Below are 19,323 nucleotides of genomic sequence, written 5' to 3'. Positions count from 1 at the left end.
TTCTATTAGGCGAAGTCTCCTCCTTGCACATCTAGACAGCCAATACATCTTTGTTGCTAGGCAGGAACTTAGGTGTGTGTAATAAAAACTCCATCTGACCTGGGCCCAAATTCCTCACTAATCCACAGCTATCCAACCAGGTGATTGCCTTTTCCCTCACTCATTAACTTTCCAGACCCCTAGTTTTTATCCACCCTTCATTGACCCCACCATATACATGTAATCATTAACTTCTAGTATAGCAAGTATTTCAAGCTAGAATCCAACAATACATATGCAGCATTTATTAAGAACCTGTGAGTATGACCTTTCAAGAAGCACTTGGTTACAGTTCATTTTAAAACCCTAACTAAACCATTAAATGCACATGGTCAATCCTGATTATCCATTTTCTGAGTGAGCAGTCTGCAACGTGATGTTAATCGCAGAAATCACCACAATATACACACAAGCCGATGAAACAGGGCCAAGATTCTAACATACATTCATATAGCTACCCTCTAACACTATCCCTCCTCCCTATACATGATGCACTGCACAGCATAACTCTAGCTAGACTTGTCTAGACTAGTCCATATCATAAAGATTTCCAACACTATTCCACCATCTTTGCTGTAGGAGTGAGGGATGGTATACAGATCAGTCTTCATGCTTATGGTTAACAATATTTAACTAAGTCAAGATGACCACTCATTGCAACAATTCAATGTATTATATGATTAACTGGTCTTTGCAGTCAAAAAGCACTCAAGTTATAACCTAATCAATTAGGAATGAGATTCAGAACTCAGTGTAAGCCTATAAGTATATGGTGTACTGTAAACTATACACACAACCTACGAGACTGAAAATAATATGCAGTTAACTTGCTAATAAAAGGAACTCGACAGCTTAAAAACATCAACATACTCATCAGATGGAATGTCATACATGACTAACAATACAGCCACCCATGCCCACATTGACTCATTCACACCTATTTGGTCAAAATGTGTCCATTCAAAATCCATTCAGTAACTATTTTCTCAACTCCAAAACCATTAGTGGAGACAATTCTGACCTCAAACCCGATTTGGATTATGTCAAGTAGAAATAAACATACATTTGTTTAAATAGCCTGCCTTTTTGGAAGAATTCTCCACCCTGCTTTAACAATGGAGGAATTAATTGAGCTTTTACTTTTAGTGTGTTGCTTGTTTTATCTTTAATTGATTAGTGTACTTATCACTTAGAATAAATGTAATACTGTATGTAAGTAAGCTGATATGATATTTCATACTTATTTGATGATATGTTACAGTTCTCTTGACCCTGGCAGCAGAGGTCAGTGGAGTGTAGTATGGCTGTAGCAAGGTGGTTGGAAACAAAGGCAGCTCTGTTTGGTGCAGCAGAAGGTTCTGACCATAGAGATATAAACTAATGTTGTTATTCTCACTCTACGGTTCTGACTCTATACGACCTCAGCTGTTGAGGTGGAGCAGCCAAAGGCCAATATGCGGTTTCTACAGACACTTGTTGGTTGCTTTGCTTCCTATAGGAGTTGGGCCTCTGTCCTCAGCCGTCCACTATAAGCTTCCGGTCACAATCCCCCTGGGTTTTGTCTGTCTGCCTGTCAGACAAAGGTCTGAACTGGAGTAATGGAGCGGGTGGGAGAGCCCGCCCTCTCAGAGGATGAGGAGGCAGAGCGATTGGTCACCTCTCGCTGCAGCTCCTCCACCCTCTTCTGAAGCTCTGCCCGCTTTGCCAGCAGCTCCTTGTAGCGCTGGTGAACAGGCTCCTGGGAATAAGGTAGACAAACGGTAATGGTCAACACTAGAACATAACTATGCTATAACAAGCATACAAACAGCCATTTATATGAATGGAAATGTACATTTACCAGTGGAGGCTGCTAAGGGGAGGAAGGGTCATAATAATGGCTGGAACGGAACAAATGGCATCAAACACAAGGAAACCATGCGTTTGATGTATTTGATACCATTCCACCCATTCCGCTCGAGCCATTACCACGAGCCCGTCCTCCCCAATTAAGGTGCCACCAACCTCCTGTGACATTTACTCATACTAATTATACCAGATAGCATAAATATTACTACCATTAACTTCATTACTCCTGCTATGAAAGTGAGGTAGTTTGCCCAGACCTGCGGCCTCATGCGAGGGTTCCAGCGGATGTAGTAGCCCACCCAGAGCTCCAGGTGGCGCATGCTGACCACTGGGAACAGCACATGGTTGGAATAGTTGACATACAGAGGGTTGGTGAACTCCTCTGGCTGGCTGTTGATGTAGGCCCACAGGGAAACGGTCTTCTTGGGCAGCTCCTGCAGAACAATACAATGTATGACATGTGGGTGTTAATATAAGCAAATCAAATATATCCCTTAGCATATTCCTATTAGCACTGTTAAACAACTGTGTATGAAATGTTATCCATGACAGACCATATTTAATTTTGTTTCACATTTCTGCATTGAACTCCACGCGTTTGGCGTCAATCTAACGCCATTGTTGGCACTCTCACCTCCTTCACCCTCTGCTGTTCACTATTACACATGAACGTCCCAAACAGGCAGCTGTACAGGTGGTCCAGGATGGTGATCAGGAAGTATTCGTTGAACTCAAAGGCTGCAGGAAACTTAAGACGACAACAACAGTTAATTTACAATTCACCCGTAATAAACACAATCCAAGGGGACGTTTGTAAAACATGACCGTGTACCTTTTACTAGGGCCCAGAGCTTTTCCTGGTTAGGTCATGTGGTTAGAAAACTCAGGGCCCTAACCCATCAGCACCAAACAGTAATGTCACTCACCTGACGGGTCATCTGCCACACACAGTCTAAGAACTGCAGGAAGACAGGCGAGCGGTCTGCGTCTGTGTGGTTCTTATCCCCATGACCGATCCTCTGGAAGGAGAAGAACAGGAAGTCATGTGACCATAATGGCTGAACAAGAAACAGGAAAGGGTGAAGTTGTGCCATGGGCCATGGTTGACCCATGTGACCCGAGTCAGGAAATGATGTAGCCATCCGGAGTTTTAAACCACTTCAACTTCTCTTACCACATTAGAATTCCAAAGCATTTCCTAAATGTGGCCCAAGTATTGAGGCTTGGTATAAGGAACACAACACAGTGAGAGGGAGTAAAGGCTTATTTACCAGCTGGAAGCGGTGGCCGAAGCTCAGCCACTCTTTCTCCAGCAGCACCTGGAAGCCGCGGATGGTGCGATAGTGTCCGTCCAGCATCAGCATGGCCAGGGAGGTGAGCTGGGCAGTACGGTCCCACCCATCGCTGCAGTGAACCACCACTGACGTCTTCCCTGACTCCACCTTGTCAGCAATACGCAGCGCCCCAGCCAGGATCAGCTACGCAGGGCACAGACAGACAGGTTAACATGGGCTGGGACAGCATCCAAGACACACCTTCTCCCCATTTTCTGCCTCCACTCTCTTTAACTCTTTCTGTACAAAACAGATAATCTCAACCTTGATTTATTTTCTCTCCCATCTGTCCTCACCTTGATGTGTTCCAGCCAATGAGTGGACTCGAGGTTGGAGAACCAATGGGACTCCTCGATGTTGGGATAGACTACCTCCTTCAGCTTGCGCAGTGACTCCCTCATCACGTGGATGTTGTGGATGTCCAAGAACACCAATTCTGCATTCTGATAGGCATCCTCACTCTCATAGCCACCCCCTTTCATCTGAGGACAACACAGAGAATGTAGTCATCTCTTGTAATTTAATATTGTTACAGGTTTTTCCATTTATGTTTCAGAGTGGCGATGCTGTTAAGCAGCCGGTGAAGATACTGCGAGACACTGGGGAATCCCAGTCCTTCATTTTGTTTTGCCTTTGTCTGACACTTCAGCAACTGGGTATAGTGTGCAGCACAAGGCATGGAGATGGGTTGCATGGAAGCTCCTTTGTATAATGTGGAACTCGAGTCTGATCTTATTTCTGGTTCTGCTGTCGGTGTGAGGCCTAGACTACCAGTGAAAGGGGTCTCATTCATTTTGGGAAACGATTTGGCTGGAGAGAAGGTTGTGCTAAATCCTGTGTTTTGTCTTGTATTTAATTGTTGACAGCCAGTAGACGCCATGTTTATATTGGAAAAGGCGACACATAAGTAGCAATGCATTTAAGTGAAATTAAAGTCGTTTTCCTTTGGTGGTGAACAAACTTGTCCAACAAAAATATAGGATATATTTGTTGTCATAAGAAAGGTGTTACAGGTTTTGGTTTTTCCATTTATGTTTTGAGGTTGGACTTTTTGCTACGTATAGCACGTTAGTACGTAGGGTGCGCCGATTGGCGTCATCTCGTTAGTCAGTATGTGTTACACATGTGCTGGTTGCCATCTCGTTAGTGGGAAGGTGTTTCACCTGTGCTGGCCAAGTGTTCCAGTTGTCTTGAGAGATGTGGAGGTTCAACTCCTTTAAGTTGGTGCGCCCTATTTGATTAAAAAAAAAAAATAAAAAAACATTCCTTTGTCTGATCTTCCCTGTTTTCGTTTCACTCAACGTTTTGCTTTGTTTCCTGTCTAAGTTTGGTGTGGGTTTTAATTTTGTTTCCCTGTTCTTGGGCAAATTTAGTGGGCACTCATGGTGAGTGTCTTTAAGTTCCAGTTTTTGTTGCTAGTCAACTTTCAGTGGACAATGCCATGAGTGTCTTTCAGAACCCCTCTTAAGTCCCGTGTGGCTCAGTTGGTAGAGCATGGTGTTTGCAACGCCAGGGTTGTGGGTTCAATTCCCATGGGGGACCAGTACGGAGAAAAAAAATGTATGCATTCACTACTGTAAGTCGCTCTGGATAAGAGCGTCTGCTAAATGACTAAAAATGTAAAATGTAAATGTTAAAACCCCACCCGTTTTGTTTTGGTTGTTGTCAGTGACTTTGTTATTTTCTTTTTGGGGTTTTCTTGCTGGAGAACATTCCCATATACCCTGAACGATAGTGAATAGTTTTCATACTTACAGAAGATCTGTGAGGGGAGATCAACATCAATTCCACAGAAAATAACGCTATCGGTTGAGCATTGAACTGTATTGGCATTGAATATGGGAAACGCACTTTGCACTCAAATATTATTATTACTAATAACATACCTTGTTGGCAGCAGCATTGACGCTAGGCCTGGCATCGAAGATGAAGAGCTTGTGGGACTGAGCGTTGGCATCCATGATGGTCTGGAGGTACTTCTCATCGTCTTTGCTGCGCTTGCCGTTGACTCCGACCATGGGCTGACTACAGCGGATCACTGTGGCCTGGCTCTCTGGGTGAATCCATGACAGCACCTGCACCGCACACAGCAGAGGCATTGGCATGGACAGGACCACAACACTGGACCACAAGTACTACATCAAGGTACTACTACAGAGGTACCGCAGACAGTGTAAAGTGTAAATATTAACTCACAGGTATCCTGCCCTTGGCTCTGAAGGCAGCCACTCTCTTCAACTCCTCGTCTGGGATGTTAACAGGCACCACCAGGGTTGATGGGTAAGTGTCACACAGCTCGTAGTGATCATTCACTTTAGTTATCCTCCAGCTCTCGTTGGGTAAGCCCTACACACACCCCACCACAAGTGTATAAACAGCTTATAACCAGAGCCCAGATTTTCAGAATCTTTTAAATACCTGTCTTTTGTATTCCGCTTGAGCATCATACACTTTCCAGCCATTTTCAGGATAGACCTGCCCATACTCAAAGGCAAAGATTGTCTGTGGATGATAGACAAAAAAATAGTCAAGTCAGTCGGGTCTGTACATACAGCACACAGTAACAGACCAGGGGTAGCAGAGACCTAGTGACTCACTCACCAGACCATTAGAAACAGGAAAGGCAAATTTCATCAGGATTTCGAAAATGGACTTTCTGAGTGAATCCTCCATCTGCTTGTGTGCAAACCGCAGATTACGGATATCCTGAGGAGACCGGTCACTGTAACCACTCATTTACACTCAGAGAAAGAAGTACACTAGTGCAGTGATTGGAGTCACGTTTAAACAGATTTATCTGAATCAATCATGGTAATTTCATCAGGGCACAAGAGTATAAGAAAAATGCTTGTTCTCTTTGAGAGCATCATAGATGATATATTAGGACAAACATCAGGTAAGGGACGTTCCAGGCATTTTTGTGGTGGTCACTGCTCACCTTGCAGACAAGCCCGTAGGAGACCTCACCACGGCTAGATGCACCTCCTATCTTCTCCACTCGGCTCACTACCCCCAGGGGCAAGTCCAGCACAAACGCTGGTTCCTAGGAGACATAAAGGAAATAAGAAAAACAATGATTTGACATCCTGAAGGGTGGAATGGAGACAGATGGAAAGCTATGATGACTGTTATATCAGTAGTCTAACAAAAGCCTACATACCCTGTCTGTGCATTTGAAAAACAATCTGTAGTTGGTGACAGTCAATGTCCCTCTCAGTGCACCGATGTAAGGACAGATGTAGGTGACATCTTTGGCTGTTAGAAAGTTTAAGCAGGTCATTACATTAAACTCATAATAACCAATAGCTGGCCACAAAAGGGGGGTGACATACCCATGTCTTGCACACTTTCTTTTGGTAGTAACTGTGGTTCTTCTTTTGAATCCCTGAGCCCCTGTATATAAAACAAGAGTCCATTGATAGGTAAAACATACAGAGTAGCCAATTGCAAATAGAAGTAGATTATTTTAATTAAAATGCCAACACAAATCTTTAAGGGAAGAGGGATTGAAGAATATACCTTGGCAACCGCTTTAGGTCTGCCCTGAAATCAATAGAAGAAAAGCAAGAGGGACAAAGGCAGACATGTTTTAGATGTTACTGCTACATTAGTAGACCTAAATCTACGTAAAGTTGTAGGTGAAGAGCCATGTACCAACCCATACCTCTGGGGAAAACTCTGTTGAGATGGACACATTGTCAGAAGACATTGCAAAGGTGGGCTTGGCAGCGTGAGTGGACTGGTCAGAACGAGAGGTGGAGGTACTGTGAAGAGAATGGCAGAATACATGTTCTATATCTTAGGATACTGAGCAAAAATATTTGACCTAGCCCAGGGGACTGGAGAACATATTCACTGTCTGTTACAGACCCTCTGTTTTTCAGTCCCCTGGGCTACTTAAGTTTGCCCCCAGACTAGATGGCTGTGGAATCTGCCATTGTGTCTAGCTAACTACACCGAACAAAAATAAAAACGCAACATTAAATGTTGGTCCCATGTTTCATGAGCTGACATAAAAGATCCCAGAAATGTTCCATATGCACAACTTATTTAGCACAAATGTGTTTACATCCCTGTTAGTGAGCATTTCTCCTTTGCCAAGATAATCCATCCACCTGACAGGTGTGGCATATCAAGAAGCTGATTAAACAGCATGATCATTACACAGGTGCACCGTATGCTGCGAACAATAAAAAGCCACTCAAATGTGTAGTTATCACAACACAAGAGATGTCTCAATTGGCATGCTGACTGCAGGAATGTCCACCAGAGCTGTTGTGAGAATTGAATGTTCATTGCTCTACCATAAGCCACCTCTAATGTAATTTTAGAGAATTTGGCAGTATGTCCAACCAGCCTCAACCGCAGATCACACGTAACCACACCAGCCCAGGACCACCACATGCAGTTCGGCGTCGTAACCGACTTCAGTTGGCAAATGCTCACCTTCGATGGCCACTGGAGGAGAGGTGTGCTCTTCATGGATGAATCCCGGTTTCAACTGTACCGAGCAGTTTGCTGATGTCAAAGTTGTGAACAGAGTGCCCCGTGGTGGTGGGGTTATGGTATGGGCAGGCATAAGCTACGGACAACAAACACAATTGCATTTTATCGATGGCAATTTGAATGCAGAGATACCATGACGAGATCCTGAAGCCCATTGTCGTGCCATTAATCCGCCGCCTTCACCTCATGTTTGAGCATGATAATGCACGGCCCCATGTCGCAAGGATTTGAACACAATTCCTGGTAGCTGAAAATGGCACAGTTCTTCCATGGCCTACATACTCACCAGAAATGTCACCCATTGAGCATGTTTGGGATGCTCTGGATCAACGTGCACGACAGCGTGTTCCAGTTCCCGCCATTATCCAGCAACTTCGCACAGCCGTTGAAGAGTGGGACAACATTCCACAGGCCATAATCAACAGCCTGATCAATTCTGCGAAGGAGATGTCACTCTGCATGAGGCACATGGTCACACCAGATACTGACTGGTTTTCTGATCCACGTCCCTACCTTTTTAAGGTATCTGTGAACAACAGATGCATATCTGTATTCCCAGGCATGTGAAATCCATAGATTAGGGCCTAATGAATTTATTTCAATTGACTGATTTCCTTATATGAACTAGAAAATCTTTGAAATTGTTACATTTATATTTTTGTTCAGTATAGTTAGTACTACTAGTAGAAAATAAGTCTACTTTCCAGTGGTGGAAAAAGTACCGAATTGTTATACTTGAGAAAAAGTAAAGATACCTTTTTAATAGAAAATTACTCAAGTAAAAGTGAGTCACCCAGTAAAATACTACTTGAGTAAGTATTTGGTTTTAAACATACTTAAAGTATCAAAAGTAAATAATTGCTAAAATATACTTAAGTAAGTAAAAAGTAAATCACTTCAAATTCCCTATATATTAAAAAAAAAGGCACCATTTTATTTCTTTACAGATCGCCAGGGGCACACCAACAATTTACAAACTAAGCATTTGTGTTTAGTGAGTCCGCCAGATCAGATGCAATAGGGATGACCAGGTATGTTCTTGATAATGCGTGATTGGACCATTTGTCCTGCTAGCCATTCAAAATGTAACAAGTACTTTTGGGTGTCATGGAAAATGTATGAGTAAAAAGTATATTGTTTTCTTTAGGGATGTAGTAAGGTAAAAATTGTCAAATATAAATAGTAAAGTACAGACCCCCCCAAAAACTACATAAGTAAAAATACTTTAAAGTACTACTTAAGTAGGGGAGAGCAAGGTAAATTGTCACTGTTCATACCTCCAACACTAGAGGCGCTATCTCAAATCAAATAGCTACTTTGTGTGACCATGTTCTATGGTGAACTTCCTGTTCACGAGTCTCATCTGTCCATTGATGGACTCAACTATGCCAAAGAAAATGGCATAATTATGCTGTCATTCCCACCCCATTGCTCTCATCGGCTTCAACCCTTAGACAGGTCTGTCTATGAGCCGCTAAATAGGCACATCAACACCACGTGTGGTGCCTGGATGAGGAACAATCCCGGGAAGACTGCCACAATCCAAGGAATGTCATAAATTGACAATCGCCTATCCTCTGGCTGCAACCCCCTTGAACATTCAGAACCCTACCAGGACCAACCCTGCCACGCCCCAGCAACATTCCAGCCCTGCCAGGCCCCAGCACCAACCTGACAGGCCCCAGCACCATTCCAGCCCTGCCCAGTTCTTACGCTAGCACCAGCTCACCCTTGCCCAGCAATGCCATTGCTGACAGCGGACTAACAACTCTAGGGGACATCTGGCCATATCCAAAAGCTGGCCCCCGAAAACCAGCTTGCAAAGGAAGGAAACGGCACAAAACAGCAATTCTAACTGACACACCAGTGAAGCAGGCACTAGAAATGGAAAAGAATAAGGCACAATCTAGCAAAAGGCTGTTTCTGAAGAAAGGGAGGCAAGGAGAGGGGAGGAGTCACAATCTGGATCTGCAAAAAACAAGGCATCTCAAAAAATACATCGTAGAAGAGTCATCATCAGATGAAGAGGAGTGCTTCTGCCTCATCTGTGTGGATAAATTTTCAAACAGCCTTCCAAAGGAGACTTGGGTGAAGTGTGTGAGATGCAACAAATAGGCCCATTATGCTTACACCTCAGGCCAGGCAATTTGTGTGCTAGAACTGTGACTCTGAAGATGAGTCTGATTAATCAGATACAGATGTATGACGTATAGGCTGTTACAAAACTGTGCAATAGTGTTTAAACACCACTTCTGTTAAGACTTAACATTTAAGCAAGTTATCTGCAGCATTCCATTCCAACAATTACGTGGATCTATGTGCATGCCAGAGAACGTTTGATTTGTAAAGTGGTCGTGCCACTTAATCTGTGTTCTGACAGAATTCTTTTGATTTGAAAAGGCATGATTTGCCAGATTCTCTAGGCATGATTGTTTTTATTTAGAATTATTTAATGAAGTTGAATTTGGTTTTGAATGTGAAATTAAAATCAATATTCATAATGTGTTCTTATTTGTTGATAATCCAATGTGACAATTTACCCGTTGATGGGGCAAATTGACACAAGTGCACACTATTTAACGGTCTACAACTCCGTACTGAAATAAGATATGAAGATGTAATGAATACAAAATATGTGCCCAAGACTTCCTCCTTTCATTTGGTATGACATTTATACCATTGTGATGCATTGTGCCCAGTAAATGTTAGAAAGTGTGACAACATACCTCGCTCTCCCCTACTTTACACCACTGCTTTCTTGAGCAAACTGTTAAATTACCTTCTTGAGCTGCCTCCCATAGCGACTTTTGTAACCCTAATCCCAGTAAGGTTCAGCTAATACTTCAACATCTTTCATTGAATTACAGTCGTATAATGACATACAGTATCTTCACTATCGAGAATGTTTCGACGCATTTTAGATGGCGATAGGTAGCCTAGTCAGTTATACAAGCCCCTGTCAATCGACAGCACAGGGAACTAGTTGAGCGAGCCCCACCTGGACAATGAATCAACACTCGGCTGCCTTGACGAGGATCGTTTCGAGCCTAGACTGTCGATGCTCCCGGTGTTCTCCATGGTAAATCTTGGTAAAGTTTAAGTATATGAATTATCAGGTTGAGGCGATAGGGAAGATATCTACATGCAACTGTTTTGATTCCGTCCTTGGTGAAAAGTAAATCCGAGGTACACACAGGAAGCTGCCATCTTTTCCCAGAGATCCCTGACCCTGTCCATAATAACGGGAGTGGTTTGTTTCACTTCTCGTTTGTTAGGAGCTATTTTTTAACAGTCCATCTATGGTTGGGGTTGCGCCCCCCGCCGCCATTACTGGTTATTACATGTAGCCCACCCCATCAACACTATCATCATTTTAAAGAGAAATATGGGTAGATATGGTGAAGATGAGGATTGAGAATGGACACGTACTCAACACATTGTGTGCAAAACATTTTTATTTGTGCACAGATATTAGGAACAAATATAAATATCCAGTGCATCATGTTAACATGTAGATTCAAGAATTCACAGAATTATCTATATTTTTGGTATTTGGAAATTGAAAAAGGCAAACAGACACATCAACATAAGAACTTAATATAGTTAGCTGTTACAAAAACCTAAATGCATATCGACCCCATGCCATTTCTACATGTCACACATTCAAAAAGCAATGTCCAAATCAGACCAGATTACACAAACTCTGAAAACAGTGTTTGGAGGGGATACGGGGGAGAAGAAACATGTTAAGAAAAATGTGTGCTATAAACTATTAAATTGATAACTTAAAAATATATATACAGTAGGCCTACATTATACATTCCAATCACCAACATTGTTTTATATATGCACAACACCACAAAGTATATATATTAACAATCGAGCAGTTTCTCATGTTGAAGGCAACCCAAACAAGGTAAGGCAAGCTTGTTACATTCTGTTTACAAACGGGTTGAAAATATGGTCCGTTACGGCATCCCGGCAAAATACATAGTGGGGGTGTGCTTACCGGTAAAACGTGAGCCTATCACAATTAATACAACATACCCCAAAAAAACTATAGGCTATTACAGAATTATTTAACATTACTGCATGTCGGCCACATCAAATTGAGGGTGCACAGTGCACTGTTGGGGTTTGGATGCTGAAATTATTTTGTGATTGGACGCATGTGCGCGGGTAGCCTACAGATGGAAACATCATGACTGGTTGTGTTCATGCCACATTAAACGGCATAGGCGGCGTGCCATAAGGCCAGGGGAAGTTTCCCTAAAGTAAATTGAATTAATTTGCCGAAATTATATGGCCTAATTAGCTTAATCCTGTCTATACATAAATAAAATCATTGAAAATAGTACATTTGGACAGTGCAGGCTGCAAATACCAAAATCGATGATTGAGTTACTACTGTCAGTGAAAAGCAGAGACCTAACCAGGCATATCGCAATATTTAAAAATACATTCGCTGAAAAACTGTTTGGAAAGCAAATGGCTATTGCTGTAAAGAGATGACAATGAAAATATCTGTATTTTATTTATCAAAATTCGTATGCTACTGTTCGCTCAATTAAGTTACCTTATTGGCACCAGCGGAGAACATCGGCCATATCCCCATAGGTGTGTGCATATTCACTGTCTTTGTAATTGGGTCAGTGCCACTTTTAGTGTTTATTGATCTGTTTGTCAGTGTTAGCAGAGTAGGCTACCCTGTACTTTATGTAGGTTTAAAAAATGCTTGCGCGCACCTGGGTGTTCCATACTGGTAAAAATGTTAATCTACGTTCACCCCTGGTTTACAATGTACATGGTTCTACCTGATAACCCTCAATACCTACCTTTAAAGATTCACACAAACTTCAAATATCATTGTGAGAAACTCAAGGCAAAGGAAAAATTATAATTTGTAAAATGAGTTAATAACCGTCATAATATTCTTCTCTCCAATTCTATGTATTTAATCATTTTCTGTGTCCCCCTGCTGTCTGCATTGTGTTTCACACCTACTGCAATGTGAGAGAATTATCATTTAGATTGTTGTACAGAAATCAGCCACAACATACACAACATCCTGTAAAATAGGTGTCTTTGCAGGGGGAGGTAATAAAATAATGATTGAGCCACGAACCATTTTGGGAATGACATAATATAAAATCGAAATCACTTTGATGTAGGTGTTAGTTCTCCATGACTCCTGGCTGTCTTGCTGTGGCCTCGGGCTGGGCTGGAGGGCTACCATTGGTCTCATCATCCATTTCCTGCTCTGTCTGTCTGTCCTGTCCTCCCTGTTCCGTCTGTCCGTTCTGCTCAACCTGTAGCTGCTCAAACTCTGCATCTAGGTAGTCCAGAGAATCGTTGCCGGGCCACCGCTTAATGTTGAGCTTGTGAGAAACCCTACCCCACTGTTCTCTGTTGCTAGCCACGGTTTCATACAGCTCTGCCGACCTGGGGAACAGGTCCTGGAGGAGTCTGTAGGAGGAAAGCCGGGGGGAGTATAGTCAGACAAGCTAAGGAGGGTCCACTAATATGCATATACAACAAAAAACAGTTTTCATTGTCTGAGAACAATTACACCCATCATCTCCCAGATTTGGGTGTTAGGGATCAGTCAGAGGCTCACTTATAGATGGGCATGGCTATGTGCTCCATGAAGCTTGTCTGCAGCTCTGGGATGTAGGCCTTCTCCCTGTCCATCATCTCACTGGGACGGTTCCCCATAGCCTTCTCCTGCAGCCACAAGCACAGAGACACACTCTCACACAGAGGAAATCCCTGTACCACATGGAGACAGAAAACAATATGAGGCATACCATGTTGGGCATTCAATAAAAAAATCCATACATACCAGATCTCCTTGAGAAAAGAATTCCTTGTAAATAAGTCCCTGAAACAAAAACAGACATGCGTTTCATGTGAACATACTGCATGGAGGCCTACACCATCTTACTAAGACCAATAAAAGTGATCTAAATGTGATAAAGAAGGTGAGAACACAGTTGGTTTATTAAAGGATTGAGATCTGAGTGGGTTCTTACTGCGATCTTCCAGGTGGTCTTCCAGTCCTTGGTCTGGTCAGAGAGGTCACAGGAGGTCATGATCAGGCACAGTAGCAGGTTATGGTGCTGAGGGTCTTTGGTGTTGTAGCCCACTGGAAGACACAACAGACAGTATGATTTTAAAAAGAAATGGTAGAGAAGTGAAGTGCTACCTTTCATAAGACACTGAGACAGGATGTAGGGGGATAACTTACCGTCTGCCATTTTCTGCAGATCTTTCAGGATCCGTAGGTGATGAGCCAAGTCTGTGGCTAGGATGATGTCCCTCATCAGGTCAAGCATCCTCTGGTAGTCCTGGCAATCAAAAAAACAATGTGGAAACAGAGTCAAAATAGTACAACACCAACTAAAAAACCTTGAGAAAAGAGTATAGTCCTTACATTGCTTTTTGTTTTACCTTTCTAGATAACTTTTCAAAGATGTTGCAGCCCTGGGTGTTGAGTATGGCAATCGTCTGAGCAAAGTGGTGCCTCTGGAAATGAGAGCCAATTCAATGTCAGTGGTGAGGTTGCAATTATATTTCATATCCAGTCGAGGGCAGAAACAACCCAGTGCACCATCGAGCCATGGTTTTGCCTAGGGAAAACCTAGTCAGTTGCACAACTGAATGCATTCAACGTTAATTTGTCGTCCATATTTAACACAAACCCGCTGAATCAGAGAGGTGCAGGTGGCTGCCTTAATTGACATCCATGTCATCGGCTCCTAGGGATGAGGGACATGCATAATACCATTCTGATTCATTAAGTATTTGTGTTTACCTCCAGCACAGATCCCTCAGAACTATACAGGCCAGCCAACACAGATTTCTGGAAAAAAGAAGACAGAAGAGCTTGTTTGTGTAATACACTCTTCTGTGGCAGTTGGTATGATATACAGTGCATTCGGAAAGTATTCAGACTCCTTGACTTTTTCCACATTTTGTTATGTTACAGCCTTACTCTAAAATGGATTAACAAAAACAAGTATCCCTCAATCTACAAACAATACCCCATAATGACAAAGCAAAAACAGGTTTTTAGAAATGTTTGCAAATGTATTAAAAAGCACCTTTGGCAGGGATTACAGCTTCAAGTCTTCTTGTGTATGACACTGCAAGCTTGGCACACCTTTATTTGGGGAGTTTCTCCCATTCTTCTCTGCAGATCCTCAAGCTCTGTCAGGTTGGATGGGGAGGTTTGCTGCACAGCCATTTTCAGGTCTCGCAAGAGATGTTTGATCGGGATCAAGTCTAGGCTCTGGCTGGGCCACTCAAGGACTTTCATAGACTTGTCCCAAAGCCACTCCTGCATTGTCTTGGCTTTGTGCTTAGGGTCGTTGTCCTGTTGGAAGGTGAACTGGCTGCCTGTTGAGGCTAGGGTGTCCCAGATTAGACTAGGTTTGGTTTACAGGAGTATTTATGGTCCTGCGCCCAGATATCTAAGTGATTACTTTCCTCGTGTTAGGGATGCACACAATCACGGCACCAGCTCAGGTGTTGCTGATGTGTGCTTATACAGGTTCAGGAGTAATGCTGGGAAAGGTACTTTCTTGTATACTGGAGCCTCAGAATGGACTGAGTTGCCTCTGCCTATAAAAACAACGTCCTCTCTGGACAGCTTTAAAAATAAAGTAAAAATATGTTTGATGTTCTCTGTGCCCATATGAATAACCCCTATGATGTAACTGGAATGATGAGATAGATGTTCTTCTTTTATGTTTTTGTTTTATTATTTCACTGCCATACTGTGTTCCATCTTGTCTAGCCATCTTGTCTCAAGAGGACCACAATGGAAATAAGTCCCAGACTTTATTGTGTGTTATCCTCGATGATTTTATTCATGTGCATGTATGGCTTTTAAGTTTTATGTGTGCTTGTTTTTTAAAAGGGTCGAATTAATAAACTAAACTAAACTGAACATATGCCTCAGTATGAGGTCTTGAGTGCTCTGGAGCAGGGTTTTATCAAGGATCTCTCTATACTTCTCTGTTCATCTTTCCCTCGTTCCTAACTAGTCTCCCAGTCTCTGCCTCTGAAAAACATCCCCACAGCATGATGCTGCCACCACCATGCTTCACCGTAGGGATGGTGCCAGGTTTCCTCCAGATGTGACGCTTGGCACTCAGGAAAAATAGTTCAATCTTGGTTTCATCAGACCAGAGAATCTTGTTTCTCATGGTCTGAGAGTTGTTTATGGTGCCTTTTGGCAAACTCCAAGCGACCTGTCGCACATTTTACTGAGGAGTGGCTTCTGTTTGGCCGCTCTACCATAAAGGCCTGATTGGTGGAGTGCTGCAGAGATGGTTGTCCTTCTGGAAGGTTCTCCCATCTCCACAGAGGAACTCTGGAGCTCTGTCAGTGACCATCGGGTTCTTGGTCACCTCCTTGACCAAGGCCCTTCTCCCCCGATTGCTCTGTTTGGCCGGGCGGCCAGCTCTAGGAAGAGTCTTGGTGGTTCCGCACTTCTTCCATTTAAGAATGATGGAGGCTACTGTGTTCTTGGGGACCTTCAATGCTGCAGAAATGCTGTGCCTTGACACAATAATGTCTCGGGGCTCTACGGACAATTCCTTTGACCTCATGGCTCGGTTTTTGCTCTGACATGGCACTGTCAACTGTGGGGCCTTATATAGACAGGTGTGTGGCTTTCCAAATAATGTCCAATCAATTGAATTTACCACAGATGGACTCCAATCAAGTTGTAGAAACATCTCAATGATGATCAATGGAAACCGGATGCACCTGAGCAAAAGTTTCAGTCTCAAAGCAAAGGGTCTGAATACTGTAAATAAGGTATTCCTGTTTTTTATTTAGAATACATTTGCAAAAATGTCTAAACCTGTTTTCGCTTTGTCATTATGGGGTATTGTGTGTAGATTCAGGGAAAAAAATGGTTTAATACATTTTAGAATAAGGCTGTAACATAACAAAATGTGGATAAGGGGACGGGGTCTGAATTCTTTCCAAATGCACTGTAGATATACATACAGCATAGGAGTCTGTGTGTTTGTGGTATGTTGGATCTTACCGATGCCACCTGGAAGGAGTTGTTGGTCCCTCTGTGGTCCAAGTCATGACACATGCAGGACACAAAAAGAGCAAACATCTCGATATCCCTGAAACAAGAGAACGCTGCGGTGTGAGTTGAGGTGTTCATAAGTGTGTTTCACTTTGCTGTAGCAAAGTTTGTAAATGCTTATCTCTGTGTGTTCATACTCTAGGTAGTTGGAGAGCTCCAGGTTCTTGCAGAGGAGGTAGCAAAAATGAGAGACTGAGAATGCGTGCATCCAGTTGTGATATGGAGGATCCCTGTAGCCTCTCTTCACCATCAGACAAAACCTGGCCAGCGTGTGCATGTTGATCTTGTAGGTGTTTATGAAGCCCATGTCCTCAAACATGCTGATAATGGCCTGAAAACAGGAGGCGTGATTGAGAGACATGAGAAAAAAAGAAATTATACTACCAGTGTATTTCTCCAAGAATGTGTGTTGATTGTCTCACCGTGGGTGTGCTGTCGTCTGACAGGGAGCGAGGTGTGTAGGTGAAGCTGGAGAAGCTGGGGTAGATTTCCCCTACAGGCTGGATTCCCACAGTCAGTAGCCGGGTCACTTCCTCCTCTGACACCTGACAGACAGGGTCAAAGGTCAGGACATTAACTGCCAAATATAACAAACTGACTGGATCTGCATTCATAGGTTGAAGAGATTAGTTGAATAGGTTGAAGAAGAGCTCTTATTGGATGCTTTACCATCATGTGGTACTTCATCATCTCATTGGCCAGCTGACTCCTAAACTGGGCTTCGTCGACCCTCTTATACAGGAGGGACTGGGGGAGGAACAGACAGCACAGGAGTCATTCATCATGATGACAACATTGATTAACACTAAGGTGTCATCAACAATCTATCAATATCCTTACTCTATAGAAAAAAAATCAGGTAATAATCAGTTATAAGGTCTATAGGATATGCAAAGGGGATGCCTGTGCACTCACATGAGCGATGCTGATGCCACAGTATATGGAGAAGGCTGTGGCCAAGTCCTCATCCAGGCGGGTGAACCATGGTCCATTAGTCTTGTTGACCAGCTCAGCCACCCCAATCACTTCTGAACCCACAGAGAAAGTGAGAGAGAGGGAGCAAGAGAAAGATGATAGATGTATGTGTATAGATATAGATCAGAAATAGGGAGAGGGGGAAATGGAGAGAGAAAGACAAAGAGAGACAGAGACAGACCTCCATGTTCGTCCTTTATGGGGAAGCAGAGGATGTTGCGTGTCCTGAAACCTGTGCTGTCGTCCACGGCGCGGTAGAAGAGAGGGTGGGAGTAGGCATCTGTGATGTTGAGGATCTTCCCTGTGGTGGCCACATGGCCTGCTATGCCCTGGTCAGCAGGGATACGCAGCTCTGTCTGAGAGAGAAGAAAAAGGCAATTATACTATGAAAATAACATCCATTTACAATAAAATGTTATCTTATACTAAACTTAAAGTCTGTTGATTAGGGCTTTGATGTGAGTGAGTTTAGGATAAAGACCCACTTCCTCATTGATAACCACTCCTCCATCAAACACCTTGGCAACCAGCTCATGACTGACACTGTCCAACAGGAACACAGAACAACTGGAGGAGAGAAAGATGGGTCATATTAATCAGTGATACTAAGGCTGTGCTCGAATACCCATACTAACATACTGTATACTACATACTAATTGAGTATATATACAGTCGTGGCCAAAAGTTTGGAGAATGACACAAATATTAATTTCCACAAAGTTTGCTGCTTCAATGTCTTCAGATATTTTTGTCAGATGTTACTATGGAATACTGAAGTATAATTACAAGCAGTTCATAAGTGTCAAAGGCTTGTATTGACAATTACATGAAGTTGATGCAAAGAGTCAATATTTGCAGTGTTGACCCTTATTTTTCAAGACCTCTGCAATCTGCCCTGGCATGCTGTCAATTAACTTCTGGGCCACATCCTGACTGATGGCAGCCCATTCTTGCATAATCAATGCTTGGAGTTTGTCAGAATTTGTGGGTTTTTGTTTGTCCACCCGCCTCTTGAGGAATGACCACAAGTTTTCAATGGGATTAAGGTCTGGGGAGTTTCCTGGCCATGGACCCAAAATATCTATGTTTTGTTCCCCGAGCCACTTAGTTATCACTTTTGCCTTATGGCAAGGTGCTCCATCATGCCGGAAAAGGCATTGTTAATCACCAAACTGTTCCTGGATGGTTGGGAGAAGTTGCTCTCGGAGGATGTGTTGGTACCATTCTTTATTCGTGGCTGTGTTCTTAGGCAAAATTGTGAGTGAGCCCACTCCCTTGGCTGAGAAGCAACCCACACATGAATGGTCTCAGGATGCTTTACTGTTGGCATGACACAGGACTGATGGTAGCGCTCACCTTGTCTTCTCCGGACAAGATTTTTTCTGGATGCCCCAAACAATGCCCCAAACACCTTTTGCAGAATATCAGTCTGTCCCTGATGTTTTTCCTGGAGAGAAGTGGCTTCTTTGCTGCCCTTCTTGACACCAGGCCATCCTCCAAAAGTCTTCG

The 19,323-nt window shown here is 43.1% G+C and overlaps 2 protein-coding genes across 5 annotated transcripts in view; both read right to left on the bottom strand.

Moving 5' to 3' along the window:
* Positions 1-269: 269 nt before the first annotated feature.
* mtmr2 (myotubularin related protein 2) lies at positions 270-10,999 on the bottom strand. Of its 3 annotated transcripts, none has more exons than XM_014137644.3 (16): positions 10,726-10,999; positions 6,886-6,985; positions 6,741-6,764; positions 6,554-6,614; positions 6,382-6,476; positions 6,160-6,264; positions 5,823-5,927; positions 5,640-5,723; positions 5,418-5,567; positions 5,108-5,296; positions 3,518-3,703; positions 3,159-3,365; positions 2,814-2,906; positions 2,522-2,635; positions 2,145-2,321; positions 270-1,777 (listed from the first exon to the last, which is right to left on the bottom strand). In XM_014137644.3, exons 1-16 carry the CDS (start codon positions 10,803-10,805, stop codon positions 1,613-1,615), a joined length of 1,935 nt encoding a protein of 644 aa, XP_013993119.1. In that variant the 5' UTR covers positions 10,806-10,999; the 3' UTR covers positions 270-1,612. The 3 variants fall into 3 exon arrangements, with proteins under 3 accessions (XP_013993119.1, XP_013993120.1, XP_013993121.1); XM_014137645.3 differs by having other exon boundaries at positions 10,507-10,767; XM_014137646.3 differs by lacking the exon at positions 10,726-10,999 and adding an exon at positions 7,668-7,803.
* Positions 11,000-11,164: 165 nt separating this feature from the next.
* LOC106567843 (cGMP-dependent 3',5'-cyclic phosphodiesterase) overlaps positions 11,165-19,323 on the bottom strand; it is a 29,343-nt gene continuing 21,184 nt past the window's right edge. For both annotated transcript variants that reach the window (XM_014137643.3, XM_082960408.1), the window contains 14 exons: positions 18,300-18,381; positions 17,996-18,170; positions 17,755-17,867; positions 17,509-17,586; positions 17,262-17,384; positions 16,977-17,170; positions 16,789-16,876; positions 14,542-14,589; positions 14,178-14,252; positions 13,975-14,074; positions 13,760-13,872; positions 13,570-13,608; positions 13,345-13,451; positions 11,165-13,193 (listed from right to left, as the gene is read on the bottom strand). In XM_014137643.3, the coding sequence (XP_013993118.2) occupies positions 12,902-13,193; positions 13,345-13,451; positions 13,570-13,608; positions 13,760-13,872; positions 13,975-14,074; positions 14,178-14,252; positions 14,542-14,589; positions 16,789-16,876; positions 16,977-17,170; positions 17,262-17,384; positions 17,509-17,586; positions 17,755-17,867; positions 17,996-18,170; positions 18,300-18,381 (1,627 nt within the window). In that variant the 3' untranslated portion in view covers positions 11,165-12,901. The remainder of the gene's footprint in view (positions 13,194-13,344; positions 13,452-13,569; positions 13,609-13,759; positions 13,873-13,974; positions 14,075-14,177; positions 14,253-14,541; positions 14,590-16,788; positions 16,877-16,976; positions 17,171-17,261; positions 17,385-17,508; positions 17,587-17,754; positions 17,868-17,995; positions 18,171-18,299; positions 18,382-19,323) is intronic.

This window comes from Salmo salar, chromosome 13 (genome assembly GCF_965601325.2).
Source record: "Salmo salar chromosome 13, fSalSal1, whole genome shotgun sequence".
Classification (NCBI taxonomy): Eukaryota; Metazoa; Chordata; class Actinopteri; order Salmoniformes; family Salmonidae; genus Salmo; species Salmo salar.
Note: the sequence above shows the minus strand (reverse complement) of the source record. Positions and strands in the feature narration are given on the sequence as shown.